General features: G+C 42.7%; 2 protein-coding genes across 3 annotated transcripts in view; one reads left to right on the forward strand and one right to left on the reverse strand.

Annotated features, from left to right (window-relative positions):
* Positions 1-5,680: 5,680 nt before the first annotated feature.
* Dnah3 (dynein axonemal heavy chain 3) overlaps positions 5,681-18,973 on the forward strand; it is a 216,447-nt gene continuing 203,154 nt past the window's right edge. For both annotated transcript variants that reach the window (XM_070004375.1, XM_070004374.1), the window contains exons 1-5: positions 5,681-6,251; positions 10,864-10,968; positions 11,686-11,908; positions 17,151-17,223; positions 17,524-17,698. In XM_070004375.1, coding sequence (XP_069860476.1) covers positions 6,231-6,251; positions 10,864-10,968; positions 11,686-11,908; positions 17,151-17,223; positions 17,524-17,698 — 597 coding nt within the window. In that variant the 5' untranslated portion in view covers positions 5,681-6,230. The remainder of the gene's footprint in view (positions 6,252-10,863; positions 10,969-11,685; positions 11,909-17,150; positions 17,224-17,523; positions 17,699-18,973) is intronic.
* LOC138814909 (heat shock protein HSP 90-beta-like) lies at positions 13,179-13,847 on the reverse strand. Its single transcript, XM_070004016.1, has one exon. It carries the CDS (start codon positions 13,811-13,813, stop codon positions 13,442-13,444), a length of 372 nt encoding a protein of 123 aa, XP_069860117.1. The 5' UTR covers positions 13,814-13,847; the 3' UTR covers positions 13,179-13,441.

An 18,973-nucleotide genomic window follows, 5' to 3' on the forward strand; every position in this document is an offset into this window, starting at 1 on the left:
TCTCTCTCTCTCTCTCTCTCTCTCTCTCTCTCTCTCTCTCTTTCTTCTTGCTTGGATTTTTCCTCTAAGGCTGGAGCGGTACCTTCACTTCAGAATTTTGCTGATTAAGTCTGGGATAGCATCAAACTCCAATCCTCAAGTTTTAGCTTCCTGAGTAGCTAGGATTATAGACATTAGCCACCAGAGCTAGGGCTTCTGAGCTGTGTTTTCATCCATAAAACAAGGAGAAGGACATGTTGGTCTGCTACTGAATAATAGTTGGCTAATAGTTTTTTTCCTATCCATGCTCACTTCCTCTCCTCTGTGGCCTGTGTCCCCAGCAATTTGGAGATTAACTTTAGGTAAATAGAGAAGTCATGGTTATAATGAGGACTAGAGATGACTTTGAAGAGTTTAACACCTATCAGACACATGGTAAAAGCTCAAAAATATTGGATGTTGTTATTCTGCTACCATAGATTTCTAGAAGTAACCAGACTTAGGATGCAAAAGCTTAGAACCAGGCATTGGTGGAGCTGTGGCTCAAGTGGTAGAGCACAAAATCTCAGGAACAGTGTACAAATCCTGAGTTCAAGCCCCAGGACTGACACAAAAAATTTAAAAAGGAAGTTTAGGAATGCTGATGATAATAGCAAGAATTCAGGGTATCCTGTCTTTACCACTGCAACAGCAGCAGAAATGATACAATAATGGAGGCAATAAGCAGACATAGATGAATGTCCACAAATCCTTAAGTTTCAAAGTCTTGTCTCCCTGCACACTGTATGACTAGGTTTCCTACTCAGGAAAAGGTAGGTTTCTTAGCTTGTTTTCCTTAGATTACTGTGACTTTTCCTTAGAGAACTGTCCCTGTGTGGAGACTGTTTAGAAAGGCTTCCAGTGGCTAATGCCTGTAATCCTAGCTACTCAGGAGGCTGAGATCTGAGGATCATAGTTTAAAGCCAGCTCGGGTAGGAAAGTCCATGAGACTGTTATCTTCAGTTAACCACCAGAAAACCTTAAGTGGCACTGTGGCTCAAAGTGGTATCGCTCTAGCTTTGAGCAAAAAAGCTCAGGGAAAGCATCCAGGCCCTGAGTTCAAGCCCTACAACTGACAGAAGAAAAAGAAAGGCTTCTCCTGGAATATATATTTAAGGACTCTTGGTATATCCTCTGATTCCTGTCACTCTGACATTTTTGTAAGGTCAACCAGGTTTTGCTTCTCCTTGTATGTTGGCTACCTCCTCTAGCATATCATGCTGGGGATCTAGCATGTCTCATAGCATCCAGATTTGGCTCCCTGAACCCCTAATGTATTGGTATTGTTAGGAGCTTTTGGGAAGTGGTTATTGTTATAGTTTGAATATGGAATATTTCCCACGGGCTCATGTGTTGAATGCTGACGGGGTCACCTGTTGGTAGCTTTATTTTGGGAGATGCTGGAAACTTTAGGAGGTAGGGTCTAATTGGAAGAAGTGGGTCACTGGGGGTGTGTGGTTTTGAAGGTTGTTCCTGGTCTCGAGTCCTTATGCTTTGCTTCCTGTCCACCATAAGGGGAGCAGCTTCTTCTTCCATGGGCTCCTACTGCCATGATGGTCTGGTTAAGGACATTGGAGCCAAGTAGTCATGGACTTGAGCCTTCTAAAACCATGAGCAAGGGCTGGGAAGGTGGCTCAGTGGTAGAGCACTTGCCTTGCATGCCTGAGGCCCTGGGTTCGATTCCTCAGCACCACATAAGCAAAAAGAAAAAAAGCCGGAAGTGGTGCTATGGCTCAAGTGGTAGAGCGCTAGCCTTGAGCTGAAGAGGGACAGCGCCCAGGCCCATAGTTCAGGCCTCACAACTAGACCCCCCAAAATAAAAATAAAACCATGAGCAAGGTACATCATACCTCCTTTAACTTGATATCTGGTATTTTGTCCAAGCTATACAAAAGTAATTCACACAGTGATGAAGGTGATGCCCTTATGAGTGGAATTAACATCCTTATAGAAGGGACCCCAGAGAGTTCTCTTATCTTTTTCTGTCAAGGGACACCCTGAGAGATCTCTTACCTTTTTAAATAAGAAATTGACAATATTTAATCAGAAAAGGGATCCTCACTAGGACTCAATCATGCTGGCACCCTAATCTGAGATTTTCATCCTCCAGAAGTGTGAGAAGCACATTTCTGTTGTGTAAAACCCGCATAGCCTGTGGTCCTTTGTTACAACAGCTTCAATGGATAAAGAGTCTTGCTCTGGTTAAGCAATTATTTCAGGCTTCAGACAATATCTGTCAGATACACTTGGCTCTGAATAAGACTTTTGTGAACATTCTCCCAGAAACAAATTTAGAAACTCTTAATAGCATAGAAGACAAATACCCATCTTTCTCAGGTTACCAGAGTAATACACTGACTTTTGGGTAGATAACAGATAACTTTTTTTGATATAACTGTGTTCCAAATATGGAATGAGACATACTAAAAATTTTATTTTTCTTAGCCGGGCGCTGGTAGCTCATGCCTGTAATCCTAGCTACTCAAGAGACTGAGATCGAGGATTGCTGTTCAAAGCCAGCCTGGGCAGGAAAGTCCGTGAGACTCTTATCTCCAATAAACCACTAGGAAACTGGAAGTGGCATTGTGGTGCAAGCAGTAGAGCGCTCACCTTGAGCTGAAGAGTGCCGGGACAGCGCCCAACCTAGAGTTCAAGCCCCACGACCACCCAAAAGAAAAAAATTATTTTTCTTGAAAAATTGTTTACATGAAATTCTGACTTCACTCAAATCCTTTGTTTTACCTAGCAACCTTGAACACTTGGAATTTAAGTGGCTAAGGATCTTGAGGCTCCGCACCTGCTTTTAGGAATTACTCAGTACAAACAGAAGACAGCCAATAATTCTAGCACTGAGAGATGGCCTGAGGGAATACTGCTTTCGTTCCCTTTGGCAAGTGTTTAATCTTTCTTCAGACTTGATCTGGTTTGGGTTAAAGCCATGGACTTAAACCTGGTTATGGTTCTTCTTTAAACCTGGTTATGGTTCCAACTTTGCTGCTGACATAGCTGGGCAACTGTGGGAAGGTTAATTAGTTTCATGTCTTTGTTTCTTCAACTATAAAAAAAATAAGAGACTCAGGAGGAGGATCATGGTTCAAAGCTAGCCTGGGCATGAAAGGCCATAAGACTCTTATCTTAAATTAACCACCAGAAAATCGGAAATGGCACTGTGGCTCAAGTGGTAGAGTGCTTGCCTTGAGCTGAAGAGCTCAAGGGAGAGTACCCAGGCCTAGAGTTCAAGCCTCATGACCAACAAAAAAAAAGAGAGAGAGAATAATATTTATCTTCTGGGTTGTTGAAATTTGGGGACATGATATTCAATTGGTATATGTTCAATAAATAGAAGCTATTAATGGTTTTGATCATTTAATGTTTATTTGTTTTTCTTATTGTGCCAATATTGGGGTTGAACTCAGTGCCTGGGCACTGACTGTCCCTTAGCTTTCTCAAGGCTGGCACTCTACCCCTTGAGTTTTCGGTGGTTAATTGGAGATGAGAGTCTCATGAATTAGCCTGCCCATACTGGCTTTGATCCTCAGATCTTAGCCTCCTGAGTAGCTACAATGACAGGCATGTAAGCCCCCTGGCTTACAGCTTAATCTTTGAAGAACACTAAATTTAAGATAAAGCCATGTCTTCTACTCACAACCAAGGCCATAGGGCTCATTAACACGGAACCATTCATTTCTAATTATTTCCTTGGATTAGAGCCTATGTATTTTTTTTGAGGGGGAGGGACATATGATCTCACACCCAGTACTGAATGCCTAGTCATAACCTCATTTCTTTCTTAACCAAAGTCTCAGACCCTTCCCCTGACTCATTTTTTTGATAAATTTGGAACTGTATGCAATTGCCCCTGAATCAATTCTATAGGGAATTTACTTTAGGAATCCCACAGATACCCAAATTCTTGGGTGCTCTAGTCCTTTATATAAAATAGCATGTTTTTGCATATAATTTTCCCACATACTTTAACTCATCTCTAGATTATATATCACATGCCATGTAAATTTTTTTTATTTTGGGGTCCGGTTGTGGGGCCTGAACTCGGTCTGGGCACTGTCCCTCAGCTCTTCAGCTCAAGGCTAGCGCTCTACCACTTGAGCCACAGCGCCACTTCCGGCTTTTTTCTTTTTGCTTATGTGGTGCTGAGGAATCGAACCCAGGGCCTCAGGCATGCAAGGCAAGCGCTCTACCACTGAGCCACCTTCCCAGCCCTATGTAAATGTTATAGAAATAATTGTTATACTGTATTGTTTAGGAAATGTTGACAAGGATGATGTCTGTATATGCTCAGTACAGATGCAGGTTTGGTCTTTTATTCTTTTTTTTTTTTTTTTTTTTTTTTTTTTGGGTCCAGTCGTGGGCCTGAACTCTGGGCCTGGGCGCTGTCCCTCAGCTCTTCAGCTCAAGGCTAGCGCTCTACCACTTGAGTCACAGCACCACTTCCGGCTTTTTTCTTTTTTGCTTATGTGGTGCTGAGGAATCAAACCCAGGGCCTCCTGCATGCAAGGCAAGCGCTCTGCCACTGAGCCACCTTCCCAGCCCTGGTCTTTTATTCTTAAATATTGTTTACCCATTGGTGGTAGAAACTCCGTATGTGTAACTCATAGCCAATTGCACCTACTTTGTGAAAGAAAATATAAGCAGAGAGAAGGCAGCTCAGGTCCAGCCTGAGAGTGGAGTGGGGTAAAGGAGAAATGGAAGTTCAGAGTGCTGTCTAGTGATCATCAAATGACCTTGAAAACATTGGTGTCTTTTTTTATTTGTTTTTGCCAGTTCTGGGGCTTGCGCTCAGGGCTTGAGCACTTTCCCTGGGCTTCTTTTTGCTCAAAGCTAGCACTCTACCACTGGAGCACCACTTACAGCTTTTTCTGTTTATATGGTGCTGAGGAATCGAACCCAGGGCTTTGTGCATGCTAGGCAAACATTCTACCACTAAGCCACATTCCCAGCCCCAGCATTGGTATCTTGAGGTACCTCCTGGAAAAATCACTGGATTTAGCAGCTTAATGAGCATGCACTGCTGCATTTTGTGTTTATATTATTTATAGAAGGCCTATTAAATTGAATGGCAATGCTGTCCCAATTTGCTGAGGACTGAAAGGATTCCCAGGACACAGGATTTAAGTTAAAACTGGGAAAGTAGTGGGCACTAGTGGTTCTTGCCTGTAATCTTAGGTACGCAGGAGGCTAAGGTCAGAGGATCATGGTTTGGAGCTAGTCTGAGCAATACAAATCCAAGATATGCATCTCCAATTAACCGGCAAAAATCTGGAACTGGAGACATGGCTCAAATGGCAGAGAAAGGCAAATGAGCGTGTGAAGCCCTGAGTTCAAGCTCCTATATTCAAAACAACAGCAACAATCCCCAGAAAACAAAAACAAACCTGGGAAAATCCCAAGGGAACATTGGCTGTCTGTTGCTAATTAACAGGAGAGCAGGATGTAAGCCAGATCTGTTCCACCCTAGACTCCAAGAGCATAACCACAAGATTATGCTTCTATACCTCTCCAAATATGTGGCCACTTACTGCCACTGGCCTCTGCATTCCCGGGCCATTGCTAAGCACTATTTCTGCCCTCCCTCTGTCAACATTCCCTTTTGCCCAGCTGAGCCTGTAATAAAGGAAGCCAGCAGGAAATGAGGCTAGATGAGGCATAGCACAGACTCTCTTTCCTTAGCAACAGTCGCAGGTTTCTGCTTACTGACTCTAGAACCACTGTTAAAACTGCTCAGAAATACGTTCAGGCTACCAAGGGTATTTTTTAGACTAGATCTCCCCCTTCTCTATATTAACACACAATTCTGCTTCAGTTTTCTACTTTACAGAGACATCATTATGTTCCAAGAAGATCCAAGAGAAGACCTGCCCAAGGAAAACACACAGTGGCCATGACAAGGAGTGAGAAACAGAGCCAAAAGCCCAGCAGGGCCCCAATGGTGCCTTTTCATCCTCTAGCTTTCCTTCCTTTTCTCTTCTACCAGGGAACTCAGAAGACTGAAGTCTATGACCTCAGAGAGACAGATCTATGAAATGGAACTTCCAGGGCATCTAGAAAGTTTCATTGTCAGTGTCATCTCCATTATGCTGTAAGGATTGTGGATTTCAGAGCAACTGGAGAGGAGAAACATATCCCTGAAGAAACTAAGAGCTCTTTAATCATTTTTTAAAATAGGTACAATTAGAGTAGGCAATTGGGACAAAATGGATGGTTCTTCCCAGAAGGTAGGTGTGAATTTTAAGACATATTTCCTTTTTCATCTGTGAATTTTCACATGTAGTGAATTTTGAGAGTGTGTGTGTGTGGGGGGGAGAGGGATTCACCATACCATATTCCATCCCTTTGATGTATCAAGTATGTAAATTTCATTTTTAAGATGTGTGCTTTGATATATGATTTCTAGAATTAGACTTTTAGATGCATTCAGGATTCACTATAGAAATGTAGAAAGTAGATACCTGTTGCTGCTTTTCCTTCCTTTCCAAAACTATATAGTCTAACCAGCAGTTTTCATTTCTGTGTGCATCAGAGTATTCTGGGAAAACAGGTGCTCTACCAATTGAGCTACATTTCTGGCCTTTTAAATTATTTTCCCCAACAGGATCTCAAGTGGACATAAATGTGAGATCTTATCCTGGTCATAACCCCAGAGTGCAATTCTCCCATTTATGCTTGCTGGACAGCTGGGATGTCAAATGTGTCCCATATGCTCAGCTTTTTATTGATTGAGATAAAGTCTTATGAACCTTCTGCCTCAGCTGACCTGGAATTTAATCCTCCCAATCTCTAACTTCCAACTAGCTAAGATTACAGGAGCAAGTCTCCTTGAAGAATCTGATTCAGAAGATTTAGAATACCTCTCTCAAGTCTTTATTTTTAATTAAGATCCAAATGATTCTGTTATAGGAAGTCCTCAGAAGAGTGTTTGGGAACTGCTTCTAGGAAAGACATTATATATAATCTGAAGTAAAGAAACACCCAATCCAGGGACCAGGATCTTAATCATAAAAACCAAGATCTACTTGGTTGTCACTTAAATACCCAGAGGAGCATTTTAAATGGAAACTTTACATTTGTTATAACCCTCCAAATCCATGGTTTGAAATGAAAACTTCCTACAATTTCCCAAAGAAGACATTTAAGCATTAATACTTATTATTACGTGTGTGTGTGTGTGTGTGTGTGTGTGTGTGTGTGTGTGTGTGTGTGTGTGTGTGTGTGTGTGTGTGTGTGTGTGTATGCGCACAGTGTGCTGGTACTGGGGCTTGAACTCAGGGTCTGGATGCTGTCCCTTAGCTCTTTTGCTCAAGGCTGCTCCTCTGCCACTTGTGCTGCAGCTCCATGTTTGGCTTTTTTTTGCTAGTTAACTGGAGATAAGAATCTCACAGACTTTCCTGCCTGGGTTGGCTTCAAACCAAGATGCTCAGATCTCAGTCTCCTGAAAATCTAGGATTATAGGTGTGAGCCACCACAAGCATTAATATTTTTAACAAATCATTTTTGTGTAAAAATAAGACTTAAGACTAGGAATCTCCAGAACTTCCCTCCCAAGGTAACCCTGATAATTCTTAGTCAAGTAGGAACAAGAAAAATCTGTTCTGTAATTAATTTCTGGTTCTGCTGATCTTGTGTCTCATATGTTCTTGTTTCATGGAATGAAATGTTTTCTGATCTCGGGGTATTAATAGACCTTTGTGTATAACTCTTAGTCTATGTCTGTGAGCTAGCTCAAAGTTAAATTTGTTTATGCAAATGTTCTGTTGCTCTTTATTGTGCTTTGCAAACTGCCTATGGTTTGTTTTCTTCATAATCTCCAGAAGACCTATCTGTCAGTTTTAGAATGTAGTGTGTCTGTTCTTTATCCTGAGTAATCTCTTGTCGACTCAGCTGTATCTGATTCTGTCAGATGTCTATTTCTCAGTATGGCTGGACATAAATATAATTATTCAGTCTGCCTCAAACCTTAAAGAATCTAGGGGCCGAAGTAACCAAGAAATCCAACTTAGATTCAGGATTCCTGTTGATCACATTTCTGTCTCTCCTTTTCTGGTGTCCACTTCCTTCTGTGTTGGCTTATTCTAAGACATACTTTTCCCACATAAGACAGAAATGACAGTTGGGAGCTCTAGTCATGAACATCTTCACAGGACATTTTCATTCTCTTTCCCAATAGAAAGAGAATGCCCCTTTCTCTAGAGCTCTAGCAAAAGTGTCAAGAAATACACTGGTCAACCATGCTTGGGTTACATGATATCCCTGAGCCAATCATTATGTCAAAGAAGATAGGGAAATCTGACTGGTTATAGATGTATGTCATGCCTGGAGCCAGGATCTGTGAACAGCCATATTGGGCAACATGAACCAAAATCAGAGTAAAGTGAGTAATGCCCACCAGAACTATATTCCTTTTCTTTTAGTGGAAGGAGTAACTTGCTCAAATGGTATCAGGGCTGAAATCAGGTTTACCCAAAACAAAGCAGAAAAATGAATGACATGACACCTCCCAAATAATCTTGACTTCCTCCTTGGACAGGCTGTGTGGAACAACCCTGTAATCCTAGCTACTTGGGAGATGAGGCAGGAGAATTGCAAATTTTTTTTTCCTCCATCACTTGATTCAAAGCTCTCCTTCCAGCTTGTTACTGGCTAATTGGAGATAAGAATCTCACAGCTATACTGTCTGGGCTGGCTTCAAATGTCAATCCTTAGAATTTACAGACATGAACTACTAGTGCCTGGCTTCTGCTCTCTAAATGAAAATTTTTATTTGAAGCAGATTTAAAAGTTAGGCTAAAAGAAAGATTTCCCCAAAACTGTTTTCTTGCTTATAGACACAATATAAACCGTCCTAGCCCACCAAACAATATATGTCTCAATTTCTGGAATCCTGAAAGAAGTAATGAATGGCTCCATATTCCTGAACGTACTGTGCTAAAAATCTTCCTTGGATGGTATAGTACCTGCTTTGGATGACTATGTTCTTTTCGGGTTCATGATGGGATTTTTCTGTTCTTTTCACCTCATCAGTACAGATCTGGTATTAACTTTAGGAGTAGAAGTGGAAACTCTTAGAGATGATTGGTCAATTCTCAGATACTTGAGATTGAAGTCAAGAGTGAAAAGACAGTGATTTAAATCAGCATAGCAAGTTCTGTAAGATAAAATCAACAATTCCAGTGGTTCTCTGAGGCAGAGCTGAAGTGTTCTTACTGTGAATAGAGTTCCATTGGTGGCTCTCATATATCACATTTTCTTTTTGAAAACCACTGAATTAGGCCATGAGATCAAGTGATTCCATTCCATTATTATTATTTTTATGTGTGTTAGTCCGGGAGCTTGAACTCAGAGCAGGGGTGCTCTTATTTTCAAGGCTAGTGCTCTCCCACTTGAGCCATAGTTCGTTCCACTTCTGGCTTTTTGGTGATTAATTGGAAATGAGAGTCTCACAGACTTCCCTGCTCAGGCTGACTATAAATCCCCACCCTCAGATCTTAGTCTCCTGAGTAGCTAAGATTACAGGTGTAAGCTACCAGTACCAGGTTTCATTCCATGATTTTTAATATCCCAAGCTCTATGTACATTCTAGTTCATAAGTTTTCATTTAATTTCCAATGCATGTGGGTGCAGAATGGTGTTTAAGGATTACAATGGACTTGTAACCCTAGTTACTCAGGAGGCTGAGATCTGAGGATTCCTGCCAGCCCGGGAAGGAAAGTCCATGAAATTCTTACTGCCAGTTAACCAGCAAAAAGCTAGAAGTGAAGCCAGAAGTGACTCAATGGTAAAGCACCTGACTTGAGTAAGAAACCAAACAACATTAGGAAGTCTTGAGTTCAAGCCCAGTACTTGCACGTGTGTGCGCGTGCGCGCGCGCACACACACACACACACACACACACACACAGACAGTGATAATATTTGACATTACACTTTTAGCTTTGCTTAGAGTGATGGCAAAGCACTTGGGAATGAGAGTGGCTGTGGCAGAGACAAATTCACCTCTACCCGAGGCTCACACTGGAATATATACTCACAGATGGAATTGTGTACTCAGACATTGATGCTCTTTAAAGGAAGCATATATTTGATATGTTTGTGAATCACACATAAGATGCAGTGTCACTACCTGAGAAAGCTTCTATTTGGAACTTTGCATTTATGAAATGCAAGAGGCATCTCAGGGCAGGGTAGCTAGGTACATCCTCAGAATTTGGGCTCTTCCTGAAAGGTAGGAGGATATCCAGATTGACTTACTGAAAAGAATCCCAAGGAAGAGACCCTGGAGAAGAAACAGATTGAAGATTTAAAATGAAACATTTGATCATAAGAAAACAATTCTATTTATTGAAATGAACTCAAAGAAACAAAAACAAGAGGGTTTTTTCTTTTTTGTTGTTTTTGTTTTTGTCTTGTTTGTTTATCTGTCTTTGGGAGTATAAGGGGAGACACAGAAATGGATGGACAAAAGGTGAACAAATGCAGCAATGGTACTCACTGTACACTATGTTGAAAATTAACTATACAACTTTTCGGTGGGAACTGGAGGGAAAAACGGGGAGAGAGCAAGGGAAGGGGTGACACTGATCAAAAAGAAATGTACCCTGTACCTGACTTATATAACTGTATCCCCTCTGTCCCCTCTGTATCTCACCTTTATAATAACAATGTAAAAATTAAATATAGAAAAATGAAACGTGATGGCTGGAGGTGAAAAGGATGTTTTGCAAGCAGAACTCGATACACAAAATGTTTCCTGGGGAATTCTTTAGTTCTAACTAGCTTCAGAGGCCTTGGAATCTTCTCCTATTAAGTATGGCTTTGTTCCCATTTCCTACAGATCTCCAAAAGCGACTCTATACATCACATGAGCCACTCTCAGAGGCGGCCAGAGTTGCCCCCTCTGCCCCAGTCTGTAAATGAGGAGCCATCTGAACTTTATCAGGTAAGTTCCCCTGGCTACCAGCATCTCTAGTGAGGATGACAAAGGGAGAAACACATCCTGCCTCTTAGGTCCCCAACAGGTGCTGTGAGAGCACAGATTTGATAAGTGCGATTAGTGACTTTGACCATCCTCCCCAATCCCTACTGGAAAAGGCTGTAGTGTGAGAGAAAGAGCTGTATACCTGTGCAAAGGTGAGTTTGGATCTGGCTTCCCATTGACCTGCTGTGTTATTGACACCCTCACTGATAAAATGAGGGTACTGACATCCCTTGGAAGTATGGGCATAAGGAGTAAGGACAGGAGATAGAAATTACCTTACTCACAAAGCTGTTATTGAATGGCAGATGTTTCTCTTGGCAATCTTCCTGATGCACTACTGGCATTCTACCACTTGAACCATGTCTCCACTGCCAGTTTTTTGCAAGTTAATTGAAAATAAGAGTTTCCTGAGAAAACTCTGTCTGCTCAGGATGGCTCTAAACTATTAATTCTCAGATCAGCCTTGTGAGTGGCTAGGATTATGGGTGCGAGTTACTGGCAGTGGCTGGCATTGGAAATCTTATTACAGTGGTCAGACAAGTATTATTGATATCCATACAGAAAGTATTTCCACTGAGAGTCAGAAAGTAAAATGCAGCATAAGCTGCAGACAGCTCCACTGGAGTGATAGCAGAGCCTTTAATCCTGTTCTCATACTCTACACATCTTCCCTTGTAGACTGTCATGTCACACAGCTTTTATCCACCCTTGATGCAACGGACATCATGGACCCTGGCTGTACCCTTCAAAGAACAAGACCAACACCGTGGACCCAGCGACTCCATTGCTAACAACTATTCCTTGACAGCTCAAGACCTGAAGCTGAAAGACTTGGTAAAGGTCTATCAGCCAGTCACCATCAATGTCCCAAGAGACAAGACCAATCGGGGGCAGCCATCAGGTACTTGTGGCAATGGGCCACAGCTTGAGCAGATGGGAATTTTGGAGTGAAACTTCTAAACCTGGGTTCTAATCCTGCTCTACCTCTTGTGGCAGCTAACTTTGATTAGTTTTATAGAGACTTTCTCTTCTCATCTGTGAAATGGGAATTGCTGTGATGGCTAACATTTATGGATCATTTGCCTATAGCAAGCACTACTCTAAGTACTTAAGTTATTGATTGCTGCATTACAAATTAGTCCAAAATAATGTGGCTTTAGAAACATTATACTTATCATCTCAGATTTTTTAAAAATCAGGAATCTGTGGATGGAGGTAACTGGATGGTTCTGGCTCAGAGTTTCTCGTGTGCATGTAATCAAGATGTCAGCCAGAAAGGGATGCCTGTGGCTTATGCCTGCAATCCTAGCTACTTAAGAAGCTGAGCTCTGAGGATCGTGGTTATGTCAGTCTGAGTAGAAAAGTCCATAAGACCCTTATGTCCAATTAACCACCAAAAAGCCAGACGTGGAGCTGTGGGTCAATTGGTAGAATACTAGCCTTGAATGGAAAAAGCCAAAAAGAGAGCACAAGACCCTGAGTTTAAGATCTAGTACTGGCACACCCATATGTACACATAGACAGACAGACACAGACACAGACACACAGACAGACACGTGGGTGCGCGTGCACACACACACACACACACACACATATCAGACAGAACCATAGTCATCTAAAGGCAAGTAGGGAAGGGTTTATTACCAAGCTTACAGACACCCTTGGGTCCTTGCTGGCTGTTGACTATATACATGGTTTCTTGACACATAGGCTTCTCTATAGGGTATCTTACAATATGGCTTCTGGCTTCCTTTGGAGTGAGTGAGACAGAGACAGAAACCACAATAATTTTTGGAAATTAACTTGAAACTGACATCCTGTCACTTTTACCATCTTTTATTAGAAGTATGATAAATGGTAAGTACTGGGTCTAGCCTACAAGGGAAAGGGGTTATACAAAGTAGTACAGGAGGTGGGCATTCTTAGAGCCTTTCTTGAAGTTGCTTACCATAGTGCCTTACACACACACACACACACACACACACACACACATGCACGCACATGTGTGTGAGCACGCACACACCTCTTTAAGGGTAACCCTTAGTACTTTTTTGTTAGTTTTGCTTTGGAGCCAATCTGCTCTGTCTCATATTTGCCATTTTCAATCTATACTGAGTGAAATCATTAATTATTTTTCTTTGTGTGCTGGTTCTAGGGCTAGCACTCTACTCTTTTTTTTTTTGTATAAAACTCCATCTTTTATTTTGCATACTTTTAATCTCATAACACACAAAAAAACCCCACAATACACAACACCCAACCCTGCTGGCAGAGGGAGGGAGGGGGTTAGGGTTTGAATCCCTTGTTTCCTGCCTGGGACTTGGGACAGGAGAGAAGATAATCATCAGCAGAGGGAGGGGAGGTGGGACAGGGCCAGTCTAGGCTGCGGACACTTTACAGAGGAGGGAGCAGGCTTCCTTCCCAGTGGGAGTTTCTAATCTACTTCTTCCATGCGAGAGGCATCCTCATCGCCCTCCAGTGGGGGAATCTCATCAGGAACAGCAGCACTGGGCTCCTCTGCTGCCACTTCATCCTCATCAATGCCCAGGCCAAGTTTGATCATGCGGTAGATGCGGTTGGAGTGGGTCTGGGGGTCTTCCAGGGAAAAGCCAGAAGAAAGCAGTGCAGTTTCAAACAGCAGCACGACCAGGTCCTTGACAGCCTTGTCATTTTTGTCTGCTTCCGCCTTCTGTTGCAGCGTCTCCACAATGGGGTGGTCGGGGTTCATCTCTAGATGCTTTTTGGCCATCATGTAGCCCATGGTGGAGTTGTCTCGAATCGCCTGGGCCTTCATGATCCTTTCCATGTTGGCTGTCCAGCCGTATGTGCTGGTCACAATGCAGCAGTAGCACTCTACTCTTGAACCATAGCTCCACTTCTGACTTTTTTTGGCAGTTAATTGAAGATTAGACCGTTGGATTTTCCTGCCTGGGCTGGCTTTGAACCAGGATCCTCAGATTTCAGCCTTCTGGGTAGCCAGGGGGATTACAGGTGTGAGCAACTGGTGCTTGCTTGAGAATTTAATTTTAAAACTAGGTTGGGGGTTTTTCTTCTTTTTGATTCATGCATTCCTCCATTTTTATTGGATTTGAGATTCACACACAATAAAATGTAAACATCTTAAGTGTTTAGTTCAAGGAGGTTATATCGTGTGTGTGTGTGTGTGTGTGTGTGTGTGTGTGTGTGTGTGTGTGTGTGTGTGTGCATGTGCGCCAATACTAGGTCTTGAACTCAGGTTCCCCCGTCTTGCTTGGCTTTTTTTTCTCAAGACTGACACTCTACCACTTGAGCCACACCTTGACTGGAGATAAGAGTCTTTTTCCTTAGATCCCAGCCTCTTGAGTAACTAGGATTTACAGGTGTAAGCCATTGGCACCTGGCTTAGGTCAATGAGTTTTGACAGCTGCTTATAATATATAGTTACCAGCCACACAAGACATAAAACCTTTCCATGCTAGAGAAAATTCTACTGTGCCTCCTTCCTTAACAGTTATCTCCTTGACTTCACAAAATCCTACCCCAGAGTAACCAGCTCCTAATCTCCATCATTATAAATAATGTTTGCTTATTCTCCCATATTGCCATAATGTACAGCATGCCCTTCTTCATCTGGCTGTTTTAATCTCTTCTCCTTCCGTCTGGTTTCTTGGGCCTTCACATCATCCCCCAGATTTTATACTTGGGACTCCAATCCTTTGATGCCAATTGAGAATTTCATAAAGCTGGTCCCTGGGGCAGTCTCTAAGTTTGGCCCAGCTGTCGTCAGGCTTTTTGTGCCACCCTTAGCCACCATACGGATGGAGGAATCATTTGATTTATCTGCATGACAGTGTTGCTGTCTTCTCAGCTTTGCTTTGGTTCTGGGCCCTGGTTCCAGTTCTTCACATCCCAGTGTGTCCTGACATTCTGTTATTCCCCCGTGTTTCCAACTTTTGCCTCCTCAGCTCAGAAAATTGAGTTATAACTTTTATTTGACACTGTGGTTATTTCTGGCTCACATAGAAATGGGGCTTCATTTTTAGGGGGCAGGTGGGACTTGTAAGACAGATGCTCTACCACTTGAGCCACACCTCAGTTTCCCTGAATTGGTTATTTTATTTTATTTTATTTTGTCGGACATGGGGCCTGAACTCTGGGCCTGGGCACTGTCCCTCAGCTCTTCAGCTCAAGGATAGCGCTCTACCACTTGAGCCACAGTGCCACTTCGGCCTTTTCTGCTTAGGTGGTGCTGAGGAATCGAACCCAGGGCCTCATGTATACTAGGCAAGCGCTCTACCACTGAGCCACCTTCCCAACCCCTGAATCAGGTTATTTTTAAAATAGTGTTTGACTTGATGCCCAGGCAAGCTTGATCTGCAGTGCTACTTGTGCTTCTCCACATCACTGGGGATGACAGGCATGTATTACTGCTTCCAGCCACTGTGTTTCCCCCATAGCTGGGGTAGCAAGTGAACCTCTGCACTCAACTATTGGGTAAGATAGTGTCTTTTAAACTTTTATGTCTGGGCTGGCCTCAATACACAAAACACAAAACACACTCCTATAATCTTTGCCTCCTTTGGACAAGTAGTTAGGATTACAGACGTAAGCCACCATGCCTGGCTGTGGAAATATCTCTTCTTGAGTAATCCAATGTTCAGAGTACATTAAGAAGCTCAAAGTAGCTGGATGCCAGTGGTTCAAGCGTGTAATCCTAGCTACTCAAGAGGCTGAAATCTGAGGATTGTGGCTTCAAGCCAGTTCAGGCAGAAAAGTCTATGAGACTATCTCTGTCCATGAAACTATCTCTAATAAAACTGCTCAGAAAAACCTGAAAGTGGCACTGTGGCTCGAGTGGTAAAACACTAACATGAGCACAAATAGGCCCAGAGACAGTGCCCAGGCCTTGAGTTTAAGCCCCAGGCTTGGCAAAAAATAAACAAAAAAACCCCCCTCAAAGTATGAGTTCAAAATAAATCTTACCTGAATTTTCAATACTCTTGATTCCATCAAAGTATCAGTACAATATTAATATTTATTTACATTTCTTTATTACTTATTAATTTCCTCAGGTTATAGCTTTTAGCAAGTTATGTTATCTAAGTAAAAACAACTAAAATAGTTTTTTTTTTTTTTTGGTCGGTCGTGGGGCTTGAACTCTGGGCCTGGGCGCTGTGCCTCAGCTCTTCAGCTCAAGGCGAGCACTCTACCACTTGAGCTACAGCGCCACTTCCAGTTTTCTGGTGGTTTATTGGAGATAGGAGTCTCACGGTCTCTCTTGCCCGGGCTGGCTTTGAACCGTGATCCTCAGATCTCAGCCTCCTGAGTAGCTAGGATTACAGGCGTGAGCCACCAGCGCCCGGCCTAAAATAGTTTTTATACAATATGTAATTTATCTATACATCTATTTATTGCAAATGATATTAATTTTTTCTATTTGTCATTACTTTTGATAAATGATACTGGTTTAAAATTTCCTGTAAGCTAAAACTAAAATATATGTTTCTGGGTGCTGGTGGCCCATGCCTGTAAGCTTAACTGCTCTGGAGGCCAAGATTTGAAGAGTGAGGTGCAAAGCCATCCTTGGCAGACAAATCTGTGAAGCTCCTATCTCCAATTAACCAGCAAAACAACAGAAATGGAGGTGTAGTTCAAGTGGTAGAGCACTAGATTTGAGTGAAAGAGCTAGGGGAAAGCACCCAGGCCCTGAGTTCAAACCACAGTACTGGCACACACACACACACACACACACACACACACACACGTGCGCAAGTGCACACTCACAAAACCTAAATGCATTGAATTTAAAAGCCTAGGTCTATTTAAAAGCAAGTGCTAAGCCATGATTCAACTGAGAGTTAGAACATAGAGTGGGTAGTATTGCAAAGCCAGTTGAATAGGCCACTAATAGTCATCACATGTATGGATGAATGGATGGTATGCTCTTTTCATTGTACCTCTGGGGAAGCCAAAGATGGGGAAAAGTAGTGAAGTCACATAGGTAATTAGTGACACATGGGAGACCAGAGCCCACTAATGACACTACTGACCACATCATGCCCACTCCCGTGGGTATGTTCCTGAACTATTCCAAGGGTCAAGACCTTGTGGACAAAGAATGAATTGCCTACACCAGATTTTTTTTTTCTTCTCTATTCCTTAAGGATCAAAAAGCTCATCTGAGCCCAAGAAGAAGAAGATGAAGTTATCTTCCAGAGACAAACAGGATCCCAGCTGGTAAGGTGTCACTGTGGGTACTGGAAAATAACAAGGCACTCAGCTGTACCAAAAGCAGCTCTGGGTTCATTTCTTCTAAGCATTTTCAGATACTCAGGGAATCAATTGCTTTAACTGAATTTAGGCCCTAAAGTAACAGAGATTAACTGAGCAAAACCAGGGTCCTCCTTGAAACTCACAGTTGCCATTAGAGGAGAGGAGCTTCTGTCAAAATCATACTCATCAACTTGAAGAAAGTAGCTCTGACATCCCAGGACTGATATGGAGGCCCTAAGCAGGGGAATCATGTCTACTCTTCAGCTCCTACCTGGCCTGCAGCACCTCAGCCATCCGATCCACAAAACTTGACATGGACATGTCTTCAACCTTCCTGGGAAGTAGACCGATGAGTCCTGAACAGCAGATAGATATGATGTTGGAGCAGGAGAAGGAAATAGAAGCTATAGAAAAAATTCCATCTGAATTAGATCTGGAGGTACATTCTTTTTTAAAAAATTATTATTATAAAGGTGATGTGGCATAAGTCAGGTAAAGAATACATTTCTTTTTGGGCAGTGTCACCCCTTCCCTTGCTCTCTCCCAGTGGAGAGAGCCCATTTTTTCTCAATTTCCCACTTTTGGCATCTGAGTGATTGAACCTAGAGGACAACAGCAAGAGTTATTTTGGGAAGGTTCTTTTTTCTTTTTTCTTTTCTTTTGGTCCAGTCGTGGGGCCTGAACTCTGGGCCTGGGCGCTGTCCCTCAGCTCTTCAGCTCAAGGCTAGCACTCTACCACTTGAGCCACAGCACCACTTCTGGCTTTTTTCTTTTTGCTTATGTGGTGCTGAGGAATCGAACCCAGGGCCTCAGGCATGCAAGGCAAGTGCTCTACCACTGAGCCACCTTCCCAGCCCGTTTTGGGAAGGTTCTAAGAAGACCAAAGTTGAGACTCATGATAGACTAACAGGCAGAAAGAGAGATGAGGTGGGGGAGAAGAGGGAGGGAAAGAGACAGAGACAGAGACACAGAGATATTAATACACAAATTGCAAAACAGTGGCCCAAATAGGGGTGCTGGTGGTTCATGCCTGTAATCCTAGCTACTCAGGAGACTGAGATATGAAGCCAGCTCCTGAAGGAAAGTTCATGAGACTCTATTTTTTTTGCCAGTCTGGGGTTTGAACTCTGGGCCTGGGCACTGTCCCTGAGCTTCTTTTTGCTCAAGGCTAGCACTCTACCACTTGCGCCATAGTGCCACTTCTGGCTTTTTCTGTGTATGTGGTATCCAGGGCTTCAGTCATGCAAGGTAAGCACTCTATCACTAAGCCACATTCCCAGCTCCTCCATGAGACTCTCACCTCCAATTAACCATCAGAAATTCAGAAGTAGAGCTGTGGTTCAAGTGGGAAAGCACCAGCCTTGACTGAAAGATTTAAGGGATAACACCCAGGTCCTGAATTCAAGCCACAGTACTGGCACCAAAAAATAAAAATAAAAGTGGTGGCCCATAGACTAAGGTTGCCATGATTTTGTGTGTGTGTGTGTGTGTGTGTGTGTGTGTGTGTGTGTGTGTGTGTGTGTGTGTGTGTGTGTGTTGGTACTAGTGCCCAGGCTCTGTCTCTTAGCTTTTTTGCTCAAGGTTGGTACTCTCCCACTTGAGCCACACCTTCAATTGTGGCTTTTTGCTTGTTAATAGAGGATAAGTCTCAGAGACTTTCCTGTTTGGGCTGGCTTTGAACTGCAGTTTTCAGATCTCAGCTGCCCAAATAGCT

Source organism: Dipodomys merriami, unplaced genomic scaffold (assembly GCF_024711535.1).
Source record: "Dipodomys merriami isolate MVZ:Mamm:240054 unplaced genomic scaffold, mDipMer1.0.p SCAF_62, whole genome shotgun sequence".
Lineage (NCBI taxonomy): Eukaryota > Metazoa > Chordata > Mammalia > Rodentia > Heteromyidae > Dipodomys > Dipodomys merriami.